The sequence below is a fragment of the Gossypium hirsutum genome, chromosome A04 (genome assembly GCF_007990345.1).
Source record: "Gossypium hirsutum isolate 1008001.06 chromosome A04, Gossypium_hirsutum_v2.1, whole genome shotgun sequence".
Taxonomy (NCBI): Eukaryota; Viridiplantae; Streptophyta; class Magnoliopsida; order Malvales; family Malvaceae; genus Gossypium; species Gossypium hirsutum.
This window is the reverse complement of record NC_053427.1, coordinates 87469301-87488732: the sequence shown is the minus strand read 5'-3', so window position 1 is coordinate 87488732 and position 19432 is coordinate 87469301. Positions and strand designations below refer to the sequence as shown.

The 19432-nt window shown below is 30.6% G+C and overlaps 1 protein-coding gene, 1 long non-coding RNA gene and 1 pseudogene across 4 annotated transcripts; all 3 read right to left on the bottom strand.

The window, feature by feature from the left end:
- Positions 1 to 1173: 1173 nt before the first annotated feature.
- Positions 1174 to 4087, bottom strand: LOC121228278 (uncharacterized). Of its 3 annotated transcripts, XR_005925834.1 has the most exons (10): positions 4020 to 4039; positions 3598 to 3929; positions 3312 to 3493; positions 2989 to 3081; positions 2827 to 2892; positions 2680 to 2712; positions 2322 to 2505; positions 2040 to 2096; positions 1525 to 1620; positions 1174 to 1416 (listed from the first exon to the last, which is right to left on the bottom strand). It is a non-coding gene; the product is annotated as an uncharacterized lncRNA (long non-coding RNA). The 3 variants fall into 3 exon arrangements; XR_005925833.1 differs by having other exon boundaries at positions 3598 to 4087; XR_005925835.1 differs by having other exon boundaries at positions 3312 to 3450; positions 3598 to 4086.
- A 4671-nt stretch (positions 4088 to 8758) lies between these two features.
- Positions 8759 to 10119, bottom strand: LOC107938756 (berberine bridge enzyme-like 18; annotated as a pseudogene).
- A 1769-nt stretch (positions 10120 to 11888) lies between these two features.
- LOC107938754 (berberine bridge enzyme-like 18) lies at positions 11889 to 13620 on the bottom strand. The gene has a single exon (XM_016871989.2). The coding sequence runs from the start codon at positions 13587 to 13589 to the stop codon at positions 12003 to 12005; it is 1587 nt and encodes a 528-aa protein (XP_016727478.1). The 5' UTR covers positions 13590 to 13620; the 3' UTR covers positions 11889 to 12002.
- Between the last annotated feature and the right edge of the window lie 5812 nt (positions 13621 to 19432).

The window sequence follows — 19432 nt, the reverse complement described above, 5'->3', positions numbered from 1 at the left end:
TATTGGATTAGAGGTGTATTGGATTAGAGGTGTAATGGAATAGATGTGTAATAGCAAATCAACTGTTTGGTTGAATGTAATGGAATAGAGGCGTAATAGTAAAACTGTGTTTGGTTGAATGTAATAGAGGTGTAATAGCATAATAGAGAAAACTAAAATGACCAGAATACCCTTAGCATAAATTTGTTTTGGTAAATGATTATTGTTATTGTTATTTAAATTTTAATAAGATTATTTATTATCAAAAATAAATAATTTAATCATATTTAAACATAATTATTATTTAATATATTTTAATTAAAATATATAATTTAATAAAATTCTTAATAATTAGCAGAAATTTGTTTTGGTAAATTATTTTATTTAAATTTTAATAAGATTATTAATATCAATAATAAATAATTTACTCATATTTAAACATAATTATTATTAAATATATTTTAATTAAAATATATAATTTAATAAAATTCTTAATAATTAATATTCTTATATGAATTTACTCAAATCATAATATATGATACTGTAAAATATAAATTAAAATAATAATTATTAAAAATATTTTAATTAAAATATATAATTTAATAAAATTCTAATAATCAATATTCTTATATGAATTTACTAAAATCATAATATATGATACTATAAAATATAATTTGAAATAATTAATATTAAATATATTTTAATTAAAATATATGATTTAATAAAATTTAAAATAATTATCTAGATTCAAATTTAAGAATTATTTACATGAACAAAAATATAATATTTGTTTCTAAGTTAATTATTTTAATAAAATAATTAAATATTTATATAACGGTGTTCTCATCTTTTGGTATTTTTATATGAAATTTTAAAGATTGAATCCAAACTTAAAAGAATATTTATTTGTAAGCATTTCACCGGTTTACTTCAACTCAATTATTGATTAATTTTTAATAAACATAAATTCAATAACCATTACTATTATCTTCTGAATATTGTACTGAATTTTAGACAATTTTTTATTTTGAGAAAGGAGTTCATCATAAAAGCATCACCCCTTGTCTAGTTCTCTAACCAAAGCAGGATAAACAGAATGGAACAAAAGAACATCAAGTAAAAAATAGCTGTATCTATCGAACGCTGCATTTCAGGGCTTAAATTAAGCATATGTCCCCGTCCATGATCACACAATTTTGAGACAAGATTGGAAGTTCATTGTAGTTTAGATAATTGATTTATACATGGAATTAATTTCAAGTGTTGTTTACCTCTGATCCTATAGGCTGATATACCACAGACTTGCTATTTCCAAAGTTGAAAACTACCCTCACAGCCGTTAATGTATTAACAAAAAATAATAAGACATGATGTAACTATCTAAGATGTGGGTTCGCTACCGCTCGGCTCATCCAACATCTCAACCACAGGAGCATACTGCACAAGTTAAAAGCAGGAATGGTGAGGGATGATGTTGTTTATATACATATATATAGAGAGAGAGAGAGATTGAAGTTCATGGAGATGAAAAAATCAGAGAGAGACCTCATCATTCTCTTCAAAGTAGATTCCATCAACTGCACTTTTCTGCTGGAACTCCCATCCTAAACTATTTTCAAGCAGCTCTTTTAATTTCCTTGTCTGCAAAATTCACATATATTGAAACTCAGGATTTTCACTTCACATAATTTACTTATACCTGCCGCTTGCAAATAAATAATTGCAGGGGACTAAAAGTCATCCACATTCTCCCATCAGATACTAGCCAAATCACCCAAGGATTTTAAGGGTTTTCATATACACACAGTTCAGGCAGTCTTTATATCTAACAATCAGGTTTAATTAGTTAAATATTGAAGATAAAAAGTACTATATGAATAATAAGCCTAGTCTCTATTTGTCACCATTGACTCCTTTTAAGAGGAGGAAAAAAAAGGAAAGGGATAACTATACGGAAGAAATAGGTGAAGCGTAAAAACCTTCCTAGTTCGTAACATGTTTTGGCAAGTATAAAATTGGTAAGAATTGAAACGTAGAAAAGCAAGGCTTAGAACACATACCCATGAGAGAAGATCTCCATCAACAACTGAAGCATCTTGCACTAACGAAAAGAAATCCTGTGATTCCACCATCAAACTACTTATCAATTTTGGTGTAGGCTAATGTTACTAAAAAATGGTTACTTTGAAGTTAGGTACAAATGAAACAATAAGTCAGGTGATCCTATTTCTAACTAAATGCCAGAACTTGACAAAAAGATGCAGGTTTCAACTATTTCAAGGAAAAATAATCATGCTAACAATTAGTCAGCACAACTACATATCTAAAAATCATGAAACTACCTTGCAAAAGCAGTGCAGAAAGCTATCAGAAGAAAACCATGAATCATCCAATAATGCTGATGTCCCTGCCTCTCCAACACTACGATCTTTCTGAAGTCCATATTTTAGATATTAACACTAAACTATAAACATCAAGACAGGAAAAAGTGCATCATGTGTTGTTGACAGACAGCATATGCTGAAACTATAAGAGAGAAAAAAGATAGCTCCAATTCAGTATGCATAAACTTGAATGGAATAGCAAATATTTGTTGATCTAGGCATACAGCTCTTACCATAATGTACAGAATTATATAGTTAAGGCAAATTTACCCAAAAAAGGATCCCAAATAAAGAAACGATAAATTCAGAAAATTACCTTTGTGAACAACTAACTCCTTGCTTGAAAAGGCTGCAAAATATATACAACGGAAAAGTCAAGGCCAAATAAAAATAACAAATCCATTTTCTATATACTAGCATTAAGTAATTTAAAAATGAAAACAAGCCAAACAGTTGAATATACATGAAGGGAGGAAACGTTTTTATTGTAGTTAATCAACACAATCCTCTGGCAAGAAGAGAGTTTAACCTGTAACATTTCATGTCCAAACAATGTTAAAGAGGGAAGAAGAAAAGAAATAAGATCACTTTGAATACTATAATTTAACTGTCTAAGTGAACTCACAGTGTTGATATCAATATCCGGAAAGATGTTCTTGAACACCATAGTCGTGAGCCTTAATTGTTCATCTGCTACTGCAAAACCAAACAGAACAATCTGCCCAAAGATATATTTAGAATTACTACCATGAAGGTTCCATACAAGTTAAGGCATAAACTCAAAGAAAGAACAAGGTTTCAATCTCTCTTTAGTTATGTTTTAATACAAAAAAACACCACAATATTTGGCTCATAAAAAGACATCCATTTCTAAGTTATACAAGCAGCTAAGAATTACAATAACCTTAAAAGTTCCACTGCTGAGACAGTGTGAGTAGAAGAAATTACCAAAGGAGGATTCTTGAAAAGATCCTGCGGGCAACGAGGGCGCAATTGAGAGTAGGGCCTTGAGGGGTCTTTGCAACCCTAAGGACAGGCGAAGTTTTGATTTTAGATAAAACGAGGAAATGGGTTACACCCATTGGCCCTGCAACATTCAAAAAGTCTTTGAAATTGTTCCTTTTCTTCTCCTGCAACCATTAAACAACGACAAACAATAAATCTAGTTAAAGGGACAACTTATAAAACAACAAAATTTCATTTTTTTTAAACAAAAAAGAGGGAAATGAATTACCTTGAGTTTGAGAGCAGTATAAGGAAGCATCAATTTTCTCAAATCCATTTGAAGTTGCCTAAGAGGACCAGGAAGCTTCCCCCTCGAAAACATAAAACTATTCCGGATTTTATTCCCTGTGATATGGTCTACATTCGGTTGTTGTTGCCATAACCTGTTCGAATGGAGTATTGAAAGAGGAGAAGGATTTAGGGCTGGGTTTTTGAAGAAAGGGCAATTTTCTCTGGCAACTGTTGTTGGGATTACTCACAGGCGATCTGAGACGGTGGAGATTTGGTTCGAAGAAAACTGCTGTTGATGTTGGGAGGGAGAGGGTGGGGTGGAGCAGCAGGCTGGGGAGGGTAAAACAGAAACGATTAGCTAATCTTTACTTTTGGAACGGAATGGCTAATCGTTGTTGAAGCAGAGAAAATGAGTATTACATCCGTGTTGTAATAGGCCTGTAATAGGCAAAACATCAAACCAAACACGGGATTAAGTGGAGATTAGTGGGGCCCACGGATTAGGGGTGTATTGGCTAATCCAATACACCCAACCAAACATGCTATTAATGATTAAAATCTGAAATGACCATAATAAAAAATATCAAAAATTTAGACTCAAACTAGAATAATTTAAATCTAAAAAGACTAAAACCAAAACAACCCAAATCGGTAAGTGCATACTTTTGAATTTATTTATGATATTTCCCCTCATGATTTATGTTATTTAAATTATTAATTATATTATTTATACTTATATTTTATTTATTATGGATTTAGGTGAATAATTAAAAAAAATTAGTAAACTTTCAATATAATATTGTTACAGTATTTCGACTATAATTTTGGCTATAAATTTTTATTTTGGGAGTAATTAAAAGGTTTAACTAATAATATTTCACGACTCAAGTCCAAGAAAATAGCTTGGAAGTTTGACGTAAAAATTTATCAACTTTTAAAAGTATTTTTTATTAGTTTTAATGTTTTAAAAAAAACATGTTTAAATTCGTTTTTAATTTTTTTTACTGATTTTCAGTGTTTTCCGTCTTGAATCAAGTGCTATAAATTAGTTTTAAAACATAGTTTAATTTCATGTTTAAAATGTTTATAAATTATTTTTAATTTAAAAATATTTTTAATTTCTTCTTCTTTTAATTGCTTTTTTACTTTTAATAGATTTAGATATATTTTCAATCTTTTTTAAAATAAGTTTTTATAATTTATTTTAAAATATTTTTTAATTATATTTTTTCAAATTGTCGAAGGAGGAGATTGTTGAAAAATATAAAACTAGCAATTTGGTGTCATAGAGTATGCCCGCTCCCTTACCAATAAAATTTGTATGGAGACCGTTTTTATATTTAGGTGTTGGCAATCTATTGAACCTTATATTTGGACTATGTTGATTTATTGGTCAATTTTGTTTATATTTTGGTTATATAGCTATGCCTTGGATGTTTTCTTTTTTAAAATATTTTAAATTCGTATTTTGTTTCTCTCTAAATTGTAAGTGTTTATTTACATAAAACATAAAACAATTGTTTTCAACTAATTCCCAAAAATTCTTCCATTATTAAAGTTGAAAATAAATTCAATACTTTTATACAAAGTCTTCATCAAATATTTTTTGAAAGGGAGCTTAACTTGAAAATAATGTTCGAGTAAAGGGGAGTTAGCAAATTGTTTCAATGGTTTTGTTATATTAAGGAGGGAGAGATTGTTATCCTAGTTTTTCAAATGTTTTGATATAACAAAGTCAAATTATAAATTCTCTTTAGTCCAACTTGCAATCAATTGATATAAGCCATTAAAATTATTTTCAAAGTGTTTAGAAACTCAATGCCTCCCAAAAATCTTGATTCAAAACAAATTTTACAACTTTGTAACACTTCTATCAATACAAGTGTATAGAAGTACTGGTAGAAGCAAGCCAGAGAGCACCCCAAGAATTCTTTCAAACTTCTATTGATACTTTAGAGGCTCTTCTACCGATACATCTCTAGTTGAATCGATGCTTGGGAGAAGTTCTATTGATAGAAGTAAGTTAGAGAGTACAAGCATCCCTCCAGACTTCTATCGGTACTTAGGGGGACTTCTACCAATACAAGTAAGCCAATGAGCAATTTTTCGATTCTTCTATACCTTCTACCGATACAACTATTGGTACAAGTTTGAACCCTTGAAATTCTCAAATTTCTACTGATAAAGTAGACTTCTATTGATACATTGGGCTTCAACGGGAAGACTTCTATTGGCACAAGTCTACTTGTATCGATACAAGTAGTTTGCATTTTGTAATTAATGCTCGAATTAATTGCAACAACGGTTCTAATTTACTCCCAACATCTCCAAACTGCTCCAAGGTTGTTAGAAGGCATTAATACAAGTCAATAGCTCCAAATTCAATTGCACAAAAATCCAATCTTTTCATTGATATTCTCTTTGTTCTTCGTACGCACCCTTGAGCAACCATCTCTTTTTTTATTTTCAAGTGTTGTATTGTTATTGAGTGAGCCTTATCATTATAATATCTTCTTTTAAGAATAGTTTTTAATCTTTATTCTCATTCCTCATCTTTGTTTAAGGTGGAAGTGGCTTTATCTTGCCTAGTGAAAAGATAGTACCTTGTAAAGGTTAAACATTGTCCTCCAAAGGTTCAAATATAGTGAATTTGAGAAATCCTTAGTTGTGATAAGCTAAGGTAGTGAAAGGTAAGCAATTGGGGTCGAACTACTATAAATTCTTGAGTCTCATTTGTTTGTCATATTTTCTTGTAGTTTTTTAAACACCAATTCACCCCCTTGTGGTGATTATCAAGCTTAACAATTTGTTGTTATTATTATATTGTATTATTCTTATGGCATTATTGTTTTAATAGGATTGTATTAGATCTGCAAATTGTAAGTAAATCTCAAAATTAAAGTTTATATATTTGAGAGACTTGCCTAGGTAAATGTATTGAGAGTTAGACACTTAATTTGTTCTTGTGAGAATAACTTGGTAAGAGTGCTATTTTTATAGAGAATCCCGTTGTGTTTTACTTGTTGTGATCACAATGGGTGATCATAGTGGTATGAGTATTGTGTCTTCAAAGTGTAAGGGTGAGGGAAACAATTACGGTATATGTGATTGAATATGTTCACTTTGTGATTGTTGAAGAAAGTGCATATTTCTCACTAAGTTAGGCTTTGCAAAGTAATTAAGGAAACTAAATTGCGTCATCATATCCTTGTGTCTTGTGTGCTAACTGTTCTTCATTTAGTGCTTGGAGTAGTGCCCACCATCTCAAGCACCAATGTGGTTATGTTGCATCTATCCTCAGCAACGACCTTTTTGCTAACATTTTTCAATGGTTTTATAGAAAAAATTAATTAAAATATTTGATATTGAAGGGATTAAAAAATTATATATTGTTTTATAAAATTAAAAATTAAGTGATAATTTTTTAGTACTAAGTTTAAAGTAAAAAAAATTGTTGTTAAATTAGTAAAAATTAAGTATTTAATATTATGCCATTTGATAAAAGTAAATATTAATTTTTAAAAATTTACTTATTTCTTAGTTTTATTAATATAATATTTTATATTATTTTGAATAATTTTGGATAAAAATGAAATATGATCATTTGAATATTTCATTTGAAAAAATATATAATTTATTTCAAATATAATATTTTTAATAAAATAAAATTATTATTGTTTTTCAGTATAAGGGATAAATAGCTATTTACCTACTATCTAATTCAACACTTATTTTATTGAAATTTTTATTAAATAAAAAATTAAAATGACAAATCGTTTAATTTAATCACTAAAATACAAGGATCTATCGAGTACATTTACCATACAAAAACTATTTTAAAACAAAGATAAAATTATGATTTAATTAATACACTATGCACTAACCTATTCATCATGACCTATATAGATATAGTGACAAAAAAAACTCTTTATTTTACAATATAGAATTACTTTTTCATCCAAATATTATTTCATGTTTAAGAAAAAACTTTGAAATTTTCAACTCAAAGAGAAGGGATTGTATGAAGCTGTAATTCCACATTATCCCTATCTATTTCTAATAGAAGAATGACAAATCAGATTTTTCTCCTGATTTTTAGCATTTTTAGTTTGATTTGAATTTTTTTAGGAGGAAAAAACTGAAAATAAAGAAAATTTTGATTTTTATTGGAAAGAGATAAGAAAGACGTGTAATCACAGTTTCATGCAATCATTTCTCTTATCCCCAAGTGATCTTTCTTCTTTCATGGAGACCAAAGAGGGGGGGCACTTTGCTCGTTTCTAAAGAAATTCATTGGATCAACCATGGTCTTTATTTGCACCAATCTTTTGAAGATATTCTTGAAATATTTAAGACCCCAAACGTTGGCTTGTTCGTAATTTTTGTAGCCACTAAGATTGTTAGTTCCAAGATCTAGTGTCACGGGCCAAAGTTCCATGCCCGTGACCCTGGCACAAGATGCACCCCATAGAGGTCGATCGATTAGATGGGGATCATTTAGCCCACAAGAATTGGCCCGATTCCAAGAATTGTTGGAGAAGCCTATCAGATTGAAGCCTAGATGGCCCGATAGCGAATATATAGCAACTTAGGCTATTTTGGGTAACTAATCTTAAAAGATAGAGAGAATCTTATATTGTAAAGATTAGATTAGATTTGATAAGGCATATCTTGTAAATCCCTTAAATCATGGGATATCATTAATCTCGTCCGTCGATATAAATGTATCTTGACCGTCAATTCTGGGGGAGCTCAACTATAAATGGAGAGTCTCCCCCTCATTTGTAAACCATCCATTGTATGTTGAATTCTTAAAAGTAATAGAATTCTTGGGCATTTACTCAAACATCTTGTGTGCATTCTTTGTTTGACTTTCTTTTACTTATTTGTAGCTTCTTTTGGCACAATCGCTTCCGCTATATAAATTGGTGCCTTGGAGGAGTTCTTAAGTAACCCTCATTTTTAGGTGTAAAGGCTGACTTGTGCGAGTTTGGACGAGCAAATTGCCTAAGGCCGCACTGATTGCGAGATGAAAGGTCTAGCCCCGTGACACTAGATCCTTGTAATTATAAAATGCTTCTCTCGGAGATTTCGAAACATAACTGGCCTTATAACTGTAAAGTCTTCGGATCCAACTTATGGATGTTCCTGCATCTTCTTCATTCAGCCATTGCTGCAATGTATATGGCTACAAACAAATTGCCTACTTTATTTGGAAAAGGTATTTTATTTTCCGGAATTTCATACATTTTGCCTCCCAAAGCCACAATCATCGTTATAGCAATGTCAGCTTCTTCCTCAAGTAACATGGACATGAAGCCTTCGATTCCAGTTTCGGGGATCGGTTCCTTGATGAAGTCCGTTTTGGCTTTGAGACTTGACCTTGGAACATTTCTATTAAGCAAAATATCCACGGGTTGTATTGGAAGTTCACCAAAGTGAAGAACTGATTCAATCCAACTCATTTCGGTGCAATTCTCTTGGGCAAGTCCTAGCTCCGGAAACTTGTGTTGGATCAATGGAATCAACTCATCAACCCCACCAAGAAACATGGCTTTAAAAGAAGCTTGAACTGTTTTCTTCCCTACTTGACTGGAATTCACTTTCGTTATTCAAACAGCCATAAATATATCACTGGGAAGCTTGTGAGCAATGTATTGCCATCGATGGAAGATTTTGGTTGCATTTTGTTCCAAGTTCTTGTTAACTGTAAACACAGTTAGAACAGGTGGAACAGGGACTAACTTTAATTTCCAAGCAAGAACAATGCCAAAAGTATTTCCACCACCTCCTCGGATAGCCCAAAACAGATCTTCACCCATGTATTTCCGATTAAGAATCCTTCCATTAACATAAATCAATTTAGCATCAATTATATGATCAGCAGCAAGACCGTATTTATGGACCAATATGCCATATCCACCCCCACTTAAATGCCCACCAGCACCTACAGTGCGGCAAAAACCAGCTGGGAAAGCAAGGGTTTTACTTTTTGAAGCAATTTCGTAATACAATTCACCTAGAGTTGCACCAGATTCAACCCAGGCAACTTCACTCATTGTGTCAACTTCAATTTCTCGAAAGTTGACCATGGATGACAAATGGATCTTGAGAAACATCGGAAACACCCTCAACATCATGACCACCACTTCGAATCCTAAGTTGGAAGCCATAGTTTTTGGAACAATAAATTGTTTGATTGGACATGGGAAGTTTTGAGTGGTGTAATAATAGCAAAGGGTTTAGGCGTAGTTGGTGTGGAGAACCTTGTATTATGAATAAAAGCATTCAAAAATGATGAATATGAGGGATTAGTTTGCATGTAAGTAATGGTAGAAAAGTTTGCTATATGAAGAGAAAGGCAACGAAGGAAATCCCGATGAAGATGATGAGTTAAATTTGCCCCACTCACTGACAATATCACCATAAGAAATGGAAGCACAGAAAATTGAAGGAACTTCATGTTCTTGAGCCAGTTGTGAGCATGGGATTGTGTTACACTTAGTTACCTTATTTATAATTATGTTTGAGATGTTTTATATTTACAATTTCTTTTATTCTTTTCATATTTTAATTATTTAGTATGTAAATATATATAATTTTCTCTTTAAATTAGCCGATTAAGTCTTAATTCGATTAGTATGTGGATTATTGCCAATGTAGAAGGACATAGGTCAGAGTAAACTGAAGCGCATTATCCTTTTATTTATGAGTTGGGAAGATCTATGAATAATTCTAGATATTGTATCAAAAAAATGATTAAAATATATAATAAAATTATTTTAAAAAGGGATAAATTACATCGTTAATAACTCAAAATAAAATTGTTCTAATTTTGATCACCTCAAACTTTTTCAAATTGATTTGGGTAGCTTTCTATTCTAGATTGAATCCCTCTTAATGTAAATAATTTTTTTTCTAGTAATTTTGCTAATTAAATATTGAAATACTATGTTGCATATATATAACTATTTAATAGTGGTGATGTGAAAAATAAAAAATAAAAGCATTTATCACACTATCAACGATTCAATTAACTAATCATTAATATTGTTAAAATATTTTTTTCAGAGTCGATTGAGTCTTAACTCAATTGGCATCAACATTATTATTAATTATAAGAAGATGTCAGTTTGAGTACACTTACAGATAATCTTAGACGCTATATAAAAAAAATATTTGCTCAAATTTCAACCACCTCTTCTTTTACCTCATATGTTTTATTTTTAAAAAAAGAAATTAAAATATGTTAGTTTCAAAAAATGTAAAGCCACATGTTCTATTTTTAAAAATAAGTTGGTTTAAAACGATAGGTTAGGCACAAAAGTCTAAGCCACCGAGACTTGGAACAGTAAATAATACAAATAGGATTCAAACCTTGACTTTAATTGATTAATTCTATTGGTTATCAATTTTGGAATTTCAGAATCGAATCGAAAAAATCGACTAAATTGATCGAATCGAAATCGATTCATTAAACTGATTTTCTCAATTAAAGTTGGTCGATTGATTTTCAGTTTGGAAAAACTAATCGAACCTACTAATTAAACTGATTGCTTTCCCTTACTCAATCATATAGGTAAAGTTCGCCCAAAATTTAACCCACTTCTGATAAATATAAATATAAAATTTAAATTTTAAAAAAAATTAAATATCAAAAAGTAAAAAAATATAAGAATATATATATATTTAATAATATCCAAACTAATAATAAAAATAATTAATTTAAACTATTATGATTTGATGTTTACTTAAAAGAGAGTATAATATTAAAATAAAAAATAAATTATTAATTGGTTGAATGTATTCTAGATTATTTATTTTTTCAATGGTTTTTATAGAAAAAAATTCAAATAAAATGATTATTTTTAAATATTTTATATTGAAGGGATTAAAAATTATATTTTGTTTTATAAAACGAAAATTTAAGTGATGAATTTTTAGTATTAAATTTATATAAAAAATTAGTGTGTTAAATTAGTAAAAAGAATAAGTATTAAATATAATTATGTGGTTTGATAAAAGTGAATTTTAATTTTAAAATTTTTATTTATCTCTTAATTTTGATAAAAGCGGATGGTGAATGTAATATTATTTTTAATTTTTGAATGGTATTTACTATCTTATTCAACATTTTTTTTATTAAAATTTTTATATTAAAATAAAAAACCATATGATATAATATCGGACCTTATAAGTAGATTCACCTTAAAAAAAATATTTTAGAATAAAAATAAATTTATGATTTAATTAATACATTATGCACTAAATTATTGATCACGGCATATATAGTAACAAAGAAAGTCTTTGTATTACAATATAATATTACTTTTCATCCAAATATTATTTCATATTTAAGACAAAAAAACTCTAAAATCTTCAACCCTGACGACCTTTCTTCTTTCATGGAGACAAAAGAGGAGGGATACTTTGCTCATTACTAAAGAAATTCGTTGGATCAATCATGGTCTTTACTCGCACCAATCTTTTGAAGTTGTTCTTGAAATATTTAAGACCCCAAACGCTGGCTTGTTCGTAACTTGTGTAACCATTAACGTTGTTAATTCCAAGATCTAGATCCTTGTAATTATAATATGCTTCTCTCAGAGATTTCGAAGCATAACTGGACATATAATTGTAAAGTCTTCGCATCCAATTTATGCACAGTCCTGCATCTTCTTCATTTATCCATTGTACAATGTAAACAGATTCGAACAAGACGCCTGATCTATGTGGGAAAGGTATTTCATTTTCCCGGATTTCATCCATTTTGCCTCCGAAAGCCTCCATCATCGTTATAGCCAAGTCAGTTCCTTCCTCAAGAAACATGTTCATGAACCCTTCGAATCCAGCTTCGGACATCGGTTCCCTGATGTAGTCCGTTTTGGCTTTGAGACTTAATCTTGGAAGAGCACTTCTATTAAGCAAAATCTCCACAGGTTCAATTGGAAGTGCTCCAAAGTAAAGAACAGATTGAACCCAACTCATTTGGGTACAATTCTCTCTGGCAAGTCCTAGCTCTGGAAACGCGTATTGGATCAATGGAATCAACTCATCAATCCTACCAAGAAACAGGCCTTTAAAAGAAGCTTCAACTGTTTTCTTCCCTACTTGACTGGAATTCACTTTCATTACCCAAACAGTCGTAAATAAATCATTGGGTAACTTGTGAGCAATTTGTTGCCATCGATGGAAGATTTTGGTTGCATTTTGTTCCAAGTTCTTGTTAACTGTAAACACAGTTACAACAGGTGGAACAGGGACTAACTTTATTTTCCAAGCAAGAACAACTCCAAAGGTATTTCCTCCACCTCCTCGGATAGCCCAAAACAGATCTTCACCCATGGATTTTCGATGAAGAACCCTTCCATTAGCATCAACCATTTTAGCATCAATTATATGATCAGCAGCAAGACCATATTTGCGGCCCAATATGCCAAATCCACCCCCACTTAAATGCCCACCAATGCCTATAGTGTGGCAAATACCAGCGGGAAAGCCGAGCGTTTGTGTCTTTGCAGCAATCCCGTAATATAATTCACCTGTAGTTGCACCAGATTGAACCCAGGCAACTTCATTTTTTGTGTCAACTTTAACATCTCGAAAGTTGACCAAATCAAGGACGACAAATGGAACTTGAGAAACATAAGAAACACCCTCAACATCATGACCACCACTTCGAATCCTAAGTTGGAAGCCATGGTTTTTGGAACAAAAAATTGTTGATTGGACATCGGATGTTTTGCGTGGTGTAATAATGGCATATGGTTTAGGGGTAGTTGGTGTGGAGAACCTAGTATTCTGAATAGAAGCATTCAAAACTGATGGATATGAGGGATTATTGTGCGTGTAAGTAATGGTACAAGAGTTTTCTATACGAAGAGAAAGGCAACGAAGGAAATCCCGATGAGGATGATGAGTTAAATTTGCCCCACTCACTGACAATATCACCATAAGAAATGGAAGCACAGAAAATTGAAGGAACTTCATGTTCTTGAGCCAGTTGTGAGCATGGCATTGTGTTACACTTAGTTACCTTATTTATAGTTATGTTTGAGATGTTTTATATTTATAATTTCTTTTATTCTTTTCATATTTTAATTATTTCTGCAGTATATTTGCTAAAAAAACATGTTTTTGCATCTTTTTAAATTGAATCAAATTTTGTTTAGCTAAATCTAAGATAACTATTAGACTATAAACAATTTTTCTTTTATTAAAAGGGTAAATTACATCATTAATAACTCTAAATTAAATTATTTTTATTTTAGTCCCTCAAACTTTTTCAAATTTAATGTGTGTAAATATTACCTCAAACTATTATATCAAAATAACGGTTGATTTGGGTAGCTTTATATTCTAGATTGAATTCCTCTTAATGTAAATAATCTTTTTTCTAGTAATTTCGCTAATTTTGAAATACTATGTTGCATATATATAACTATTTAATAGGGGCAATGTGAAAAATAAAAAATAAAAGTATTTATCACACTATCAACGATTCAATTAACTAATCATTGATATTGTTGAAGTATACTTTCTCACATAAGAATTTAAGGGTGAGTGTTCGATTGAATCAAGTTAAAAAATTTCGAATTAATTGAGTTGATAAGTCCTATTTTGTCACCCTAACTCTATTTAGAATTTTTTCGAGTCGATTCGAGTCAAATTGAGTGAAATTGTTCGAGTTAAATTAAAAAAATTAAACAAGTCAAATTAAAATCTTGTTACAATATAACTAATTACATGTTAGAGCACATAAATTTGAAACTATATACATTTAAAAATCAAAGCAAAATAATAAAAAAATATTTTAGTATGATAAACTTGAATCATTAAGTAACTTATGTAGGTCCTCAAAATTATTATTCTAGAAAAAATTTCTTTTATTTTTTTAACTTTCTTTATACATTTTTTTAGATTTTTATAATTTTTTAAAAAATAAAATTTTTGGAATTTTTATAAATATTTGGATTTTGGATTTTTGATTTTTTTTTGTAATTTTTGTTGAGAGAGGGACTAATTTGTTCATTTTCAAACTTAGTAGAGGCTAAAAGGGTATTTACATCAATCTATTATTCGAATTGTAAAATTCAACTCGTTTCGAACTCGAAACTCGAATTACTTATTCGAGTTGACTCAAATAATTTAAATAACTTGATTCGATTAACTTGAAGTTTAAAAATAAATTCAATTTTTTTCTAAACGAATCGAATTTTAGTATATTTCAACTTTAACAACCTCTTCTTTTACCCCTTTATCATTTAGTCATATCTTTTATTTTTGAAAAAGGAAATTAAAATATGTTGGTTTAAAACGATAGATTAGGGACAAAAGTCTAAGCCCCCCATACCTGGAATGGTAAATAATACAATCCCTCTTCAAGACAGCTCTTTAGGATTCAAACTCTGACTTTAGGGAACAGCAATTTAATTCATCCATTTGGTTTTTTCGATTCCCATGTAGATGGTGCAGTGGGTTCATCCCTTTTGACTTTGATTTAGTTATTTAATTCCATCTGTTATTGATTTTGAATCTTAAAATTGAACTGATTAAAAAAATTGATTTCATTTATATTATTTTAAAAAATATTTATATTTTATAATATATATATATAAGAGATATATAACTATATAGCCCCAATTCAAAGTTAATTAATCGAAAAAATCAATTAAATCGATCGAATTAAAGCTGATTCGATTAGACTAGTTTTCTCAACTAAAGTTAGTTGAATCGGTTTGAAAAAATTATATGTTGTTTTATAAAATGAAATGAATTAATTTTAATACTATATTTATATAAAAATAAAGTTGTATGTTAAATTAGTAAAACTTAATTATTAAATATGATTATGTGGTTTGATAAAAGTGAATTTTAATTTTAAAAATTTTATTTATTTTTAATATATTATTTTAAATTTTTTTAGATAAAAGTAAAATATGGTATTTTAAATATCTTATTTTATTTAAAAAATAATTTATTTCAAATATAATATTTTTAATAAAATAAAATCACTTAGCTACCTACTACCTTATTTAAGATTGATATTTTTATTAAATAAAAAAATTAAATGTCGAATCATAGCACAAAAACTATTTTAGAATAATTATGCTTTAGGCAAAGAATTTGTTTAAAAGAGTTTTGAGATTTTTGTTGTTGGCTAAACAATCTTATGTTGGTATGTATTTTTCTGAAGCATGTTTCACAATCTCCAGGTTGGGTTTTCTCTTTTCTGATTAGTGGGGAATGTATTCTTTCAGATTTTATTGTTAATTTGTGGTATTAGAGCGTGAGGATAAAATTAAATTTATGAGAAGTTAATGAATATTTCAATGCGTGTATCAATGTCACTTTTTTAAGGTGTTATTCGCTTTCACCTATATTAAGGTGTGTAAAAGAATTATTGGCAAATAAACTTCGAGGATTCAATAAAGCCCAATAACTGTCGGCGTTTTGTACTAATGGAAACATTCCACTGAGCATTGAGTGAAGCATAACAAGAATATCAAGTTTTATAAAGAATTCCTGTAACAATTCTTTATAGAACAATCAAGAAAAATAAAAGACGGTGGGAGAATAGAAAAAAAAACTTTTTGATGTGTTTTCTGGTGTGTCCTACAAATGAAATTTCACTCTTATTTATAGGAGGTCTCATGTCTTTTCATAGGGATATAACTACCCCAAATGGATAGTCATATCTTTAGCCATAAACATAATTATTCAATATATATCTACTCGAATAATTATGACCTTTTATTGTTAATTAATTGACAAAACTTTGGGTAATTTATCACTTTTCATTTGTCACTTATTGGAACACTATATAATTTAAAAATGTTCCAACAATCTCCTCTATTTTCAAAATATTCTAGATTTTGATAATTTTAGAAATCAATTGAATAAGTGAATGTGTCTTACAGTTGAACCTTCACTTACTGAAAACATGTTAAAGTTAATTGAAATTGCATGGTAGACTATGCTTTGAATCAACTATTCCATTTGATTAACCAAATGCATTTTACACAATGATTTCAACACCAGCCAATGCATAGTATCCAGAGACATTATTATAGCCATGTGTCTATAACCTCTTTTTGTAAGTGTTATCAGAGTCAAGTGCTTGAGCTCCTATAAGCAGTCACATTTCCACTCATATAGGTAGATCCCATCAAGAGTATTCTCATAATTATAACACTCTAACATATTTATGCTATGGGTCTATTAATAGTATAATACTCATCCTTCCCTTTATCATTATAGATGCCTAGCACTTTTCCCTTGAAATGATATAATATATATTTTTTATAGTGCTAACAGCCACGTACTGATGATGTACTTTGTCTTATTGAATCAAGACTTGACATTATACCAAACATTGAGTTGAGTTTCCATCATTGGCGACTCAAATATTATAAGCTTGTACCTTATCTCTCAATTTCCAAAATTTCAACATAATTATGTTAATTATCCATATCACATGGTGAAACTTTATATTTACTTATGTCTTGAAAATTTACAAGACCAACATCCCCACCATGTTCAATTACTCATTCTTTCGCAAAAGAATGCTATCAAGGATATCATTTTTACTGTTGTCAAATTATAGTTGTAGCACCCCAAACCCGGCCCAGACGTTATGGTCGGATCCGACATGCCACATCGAAGCATTCAAAACATTTCCGATCCAAAAAGAAAACTTACTGAGTGTTTTAAAAGATGATTTCATTATAGGTTAAAGTGAATGGAAGCTGTTCACCAGGTAGGAAACCGGAAAAGAGGAGGTGAGTCCATCGGACTGCTTAAGTACCAAACTCCCTTCGGATCCAATCCTAGACATGCAAACCGCCATTGCCATACCTTAACGTCATGTATATTTCTAGGAAATCGATTCGATTAAGTCCTTTTTAGGAAAAGTGATTAATTTTGGAAAATATCTTCATTGCGGAAGCTTTGCTTGTTTTTGTGTTATTTTGAAATCAATTACTGTTTTTGAAAACGCGCCCTAAAGCTATCCAATTTCAACAGTTAAATATAAATATTACCTATCTTAATAAAACATATAAAAACCATCAAAAATAAATAAGAGGCCTTTTTACATTTAAAAGCCCAAAACCTCAAATGTAATTAAAAGGATGTCCAGTTCACCAGAAGAAAATCAAACTTTCAGAACGGGTGGCCACTCCGAATTCCCTCACAGCTCCAAGCCCACTATGGTTGGGGATTTCCTGCGTGGATGCAAATAAAAGGGTGAGTTTGGGGAAACTCAGTGTGTAAGGAAAACTCATTCAAAGCCCAAGTCAGCTCAAGCCTATGGGGCCTAAGTCCATTCAGGTAACAGTAATACTGGACCAGAGCCCTTTTCAGATTACAATAAACTGGGCTTTAGCCCCTTATTCAGATAACAGTATGGCCCATAGGCCCATTTCAAAATACATGCAACATCAATAACATATGCAAGCCCATTTGGGGAGACTACTCAACCCACCAACCACTACACTCCACCCGTACCAGCCCTACACTCCATGTGGGGAATAGCTCAACCCACCCAGCCCAACACTCCACAGTTGCAGCCTTGCTGCTCAGTTAACAGTAAATTGAGGCAAAGCCTTCAGTACGTGGACAAGCCACTTTCAGTACTTCCTCCATCAATATCCCAATCCCATGCATCGGATAATAACAACATGGCATGCGGTAAATAACAACAGTCAAACATGCATTTAGGTCAATTTAACCCTAGGAGTATTTCGGTAATTTATCTACTAGGGGTAAAATTGTAAATTTTCCACTTTTAAAGGTATTTCAGTAATTTATCTATTTTAGGGTTTTTCATGCATATTCCTACTTTTCACGTACTAACAGAATCACGTTAGCCCATCATTCCAAATTTTGCCCATTAAGCCCAAAAATATCGAGGGCACAGAAATCATGCACTTTGCAGTCCAAATTTTGCAGCTTACCAAAAACATTAATCGATTTACCTCACGAGCATTCGCACACTCGCAAATCTACAAAATACTGGTTTTCAGTATTTCGGCTTTTCGACTTTCGTTGATCCAGACTAAGAAAAAGGGTGTTAGTTACACACCTGTTTGCGATGATATGCTGACGAGATCCACACACGAACTGCCTACAATTGGATTACTAACACGTTAATCTAACTATTCAAATACGAACTACGTATTAACCCCTTACAATATTCGGCCAACCACACCTACAGATCATAGTAAGCTTATAAGAAATCAATAAGCAACTCATTAACAAATTTTTGTCAATGTTTACCACATAATCATAATTTCACTGCAAGCTGTCTTCCTAAGCAACAGTCACTAAATCATTTATAACTGGAGCTACGAAACTCCAAATCAAGTGCCGTTAATTTTTCCTGAAAATAGACTCATATATCTTCTATCCATGAAATTTTCAGAATTTTTGGTATGGCCAATCAATACCAGAGTTTTCTTAAAGTTTCCCATGTTTCACTGTTTGACTAATCTGACCACTCTTCATTACGAATCAAATTTCTCATTGTACAGAATTCAAAATATGTTCTCGTTTATTCCATTTGAAACTAGACTCATTAAGCTTTAATTACATAATTTATACAGCTTCTAACTCATCTCCCACAATTTATGGTGATTTTCCAAAACCACGTTACTGCTGCTGTCCCAAGCAGATTTATTACCAAATCACTCTTTCACACCTAATTTGCATGCTTGTTATTTAAACATGTATATCACCAATCAATCATCACATTTCTATGATTTTACTTAAGTATAATCTCCATTTCATCATTTTAAAGCACAACATGTTAGCCGATTTTTCCCCTTAGCATC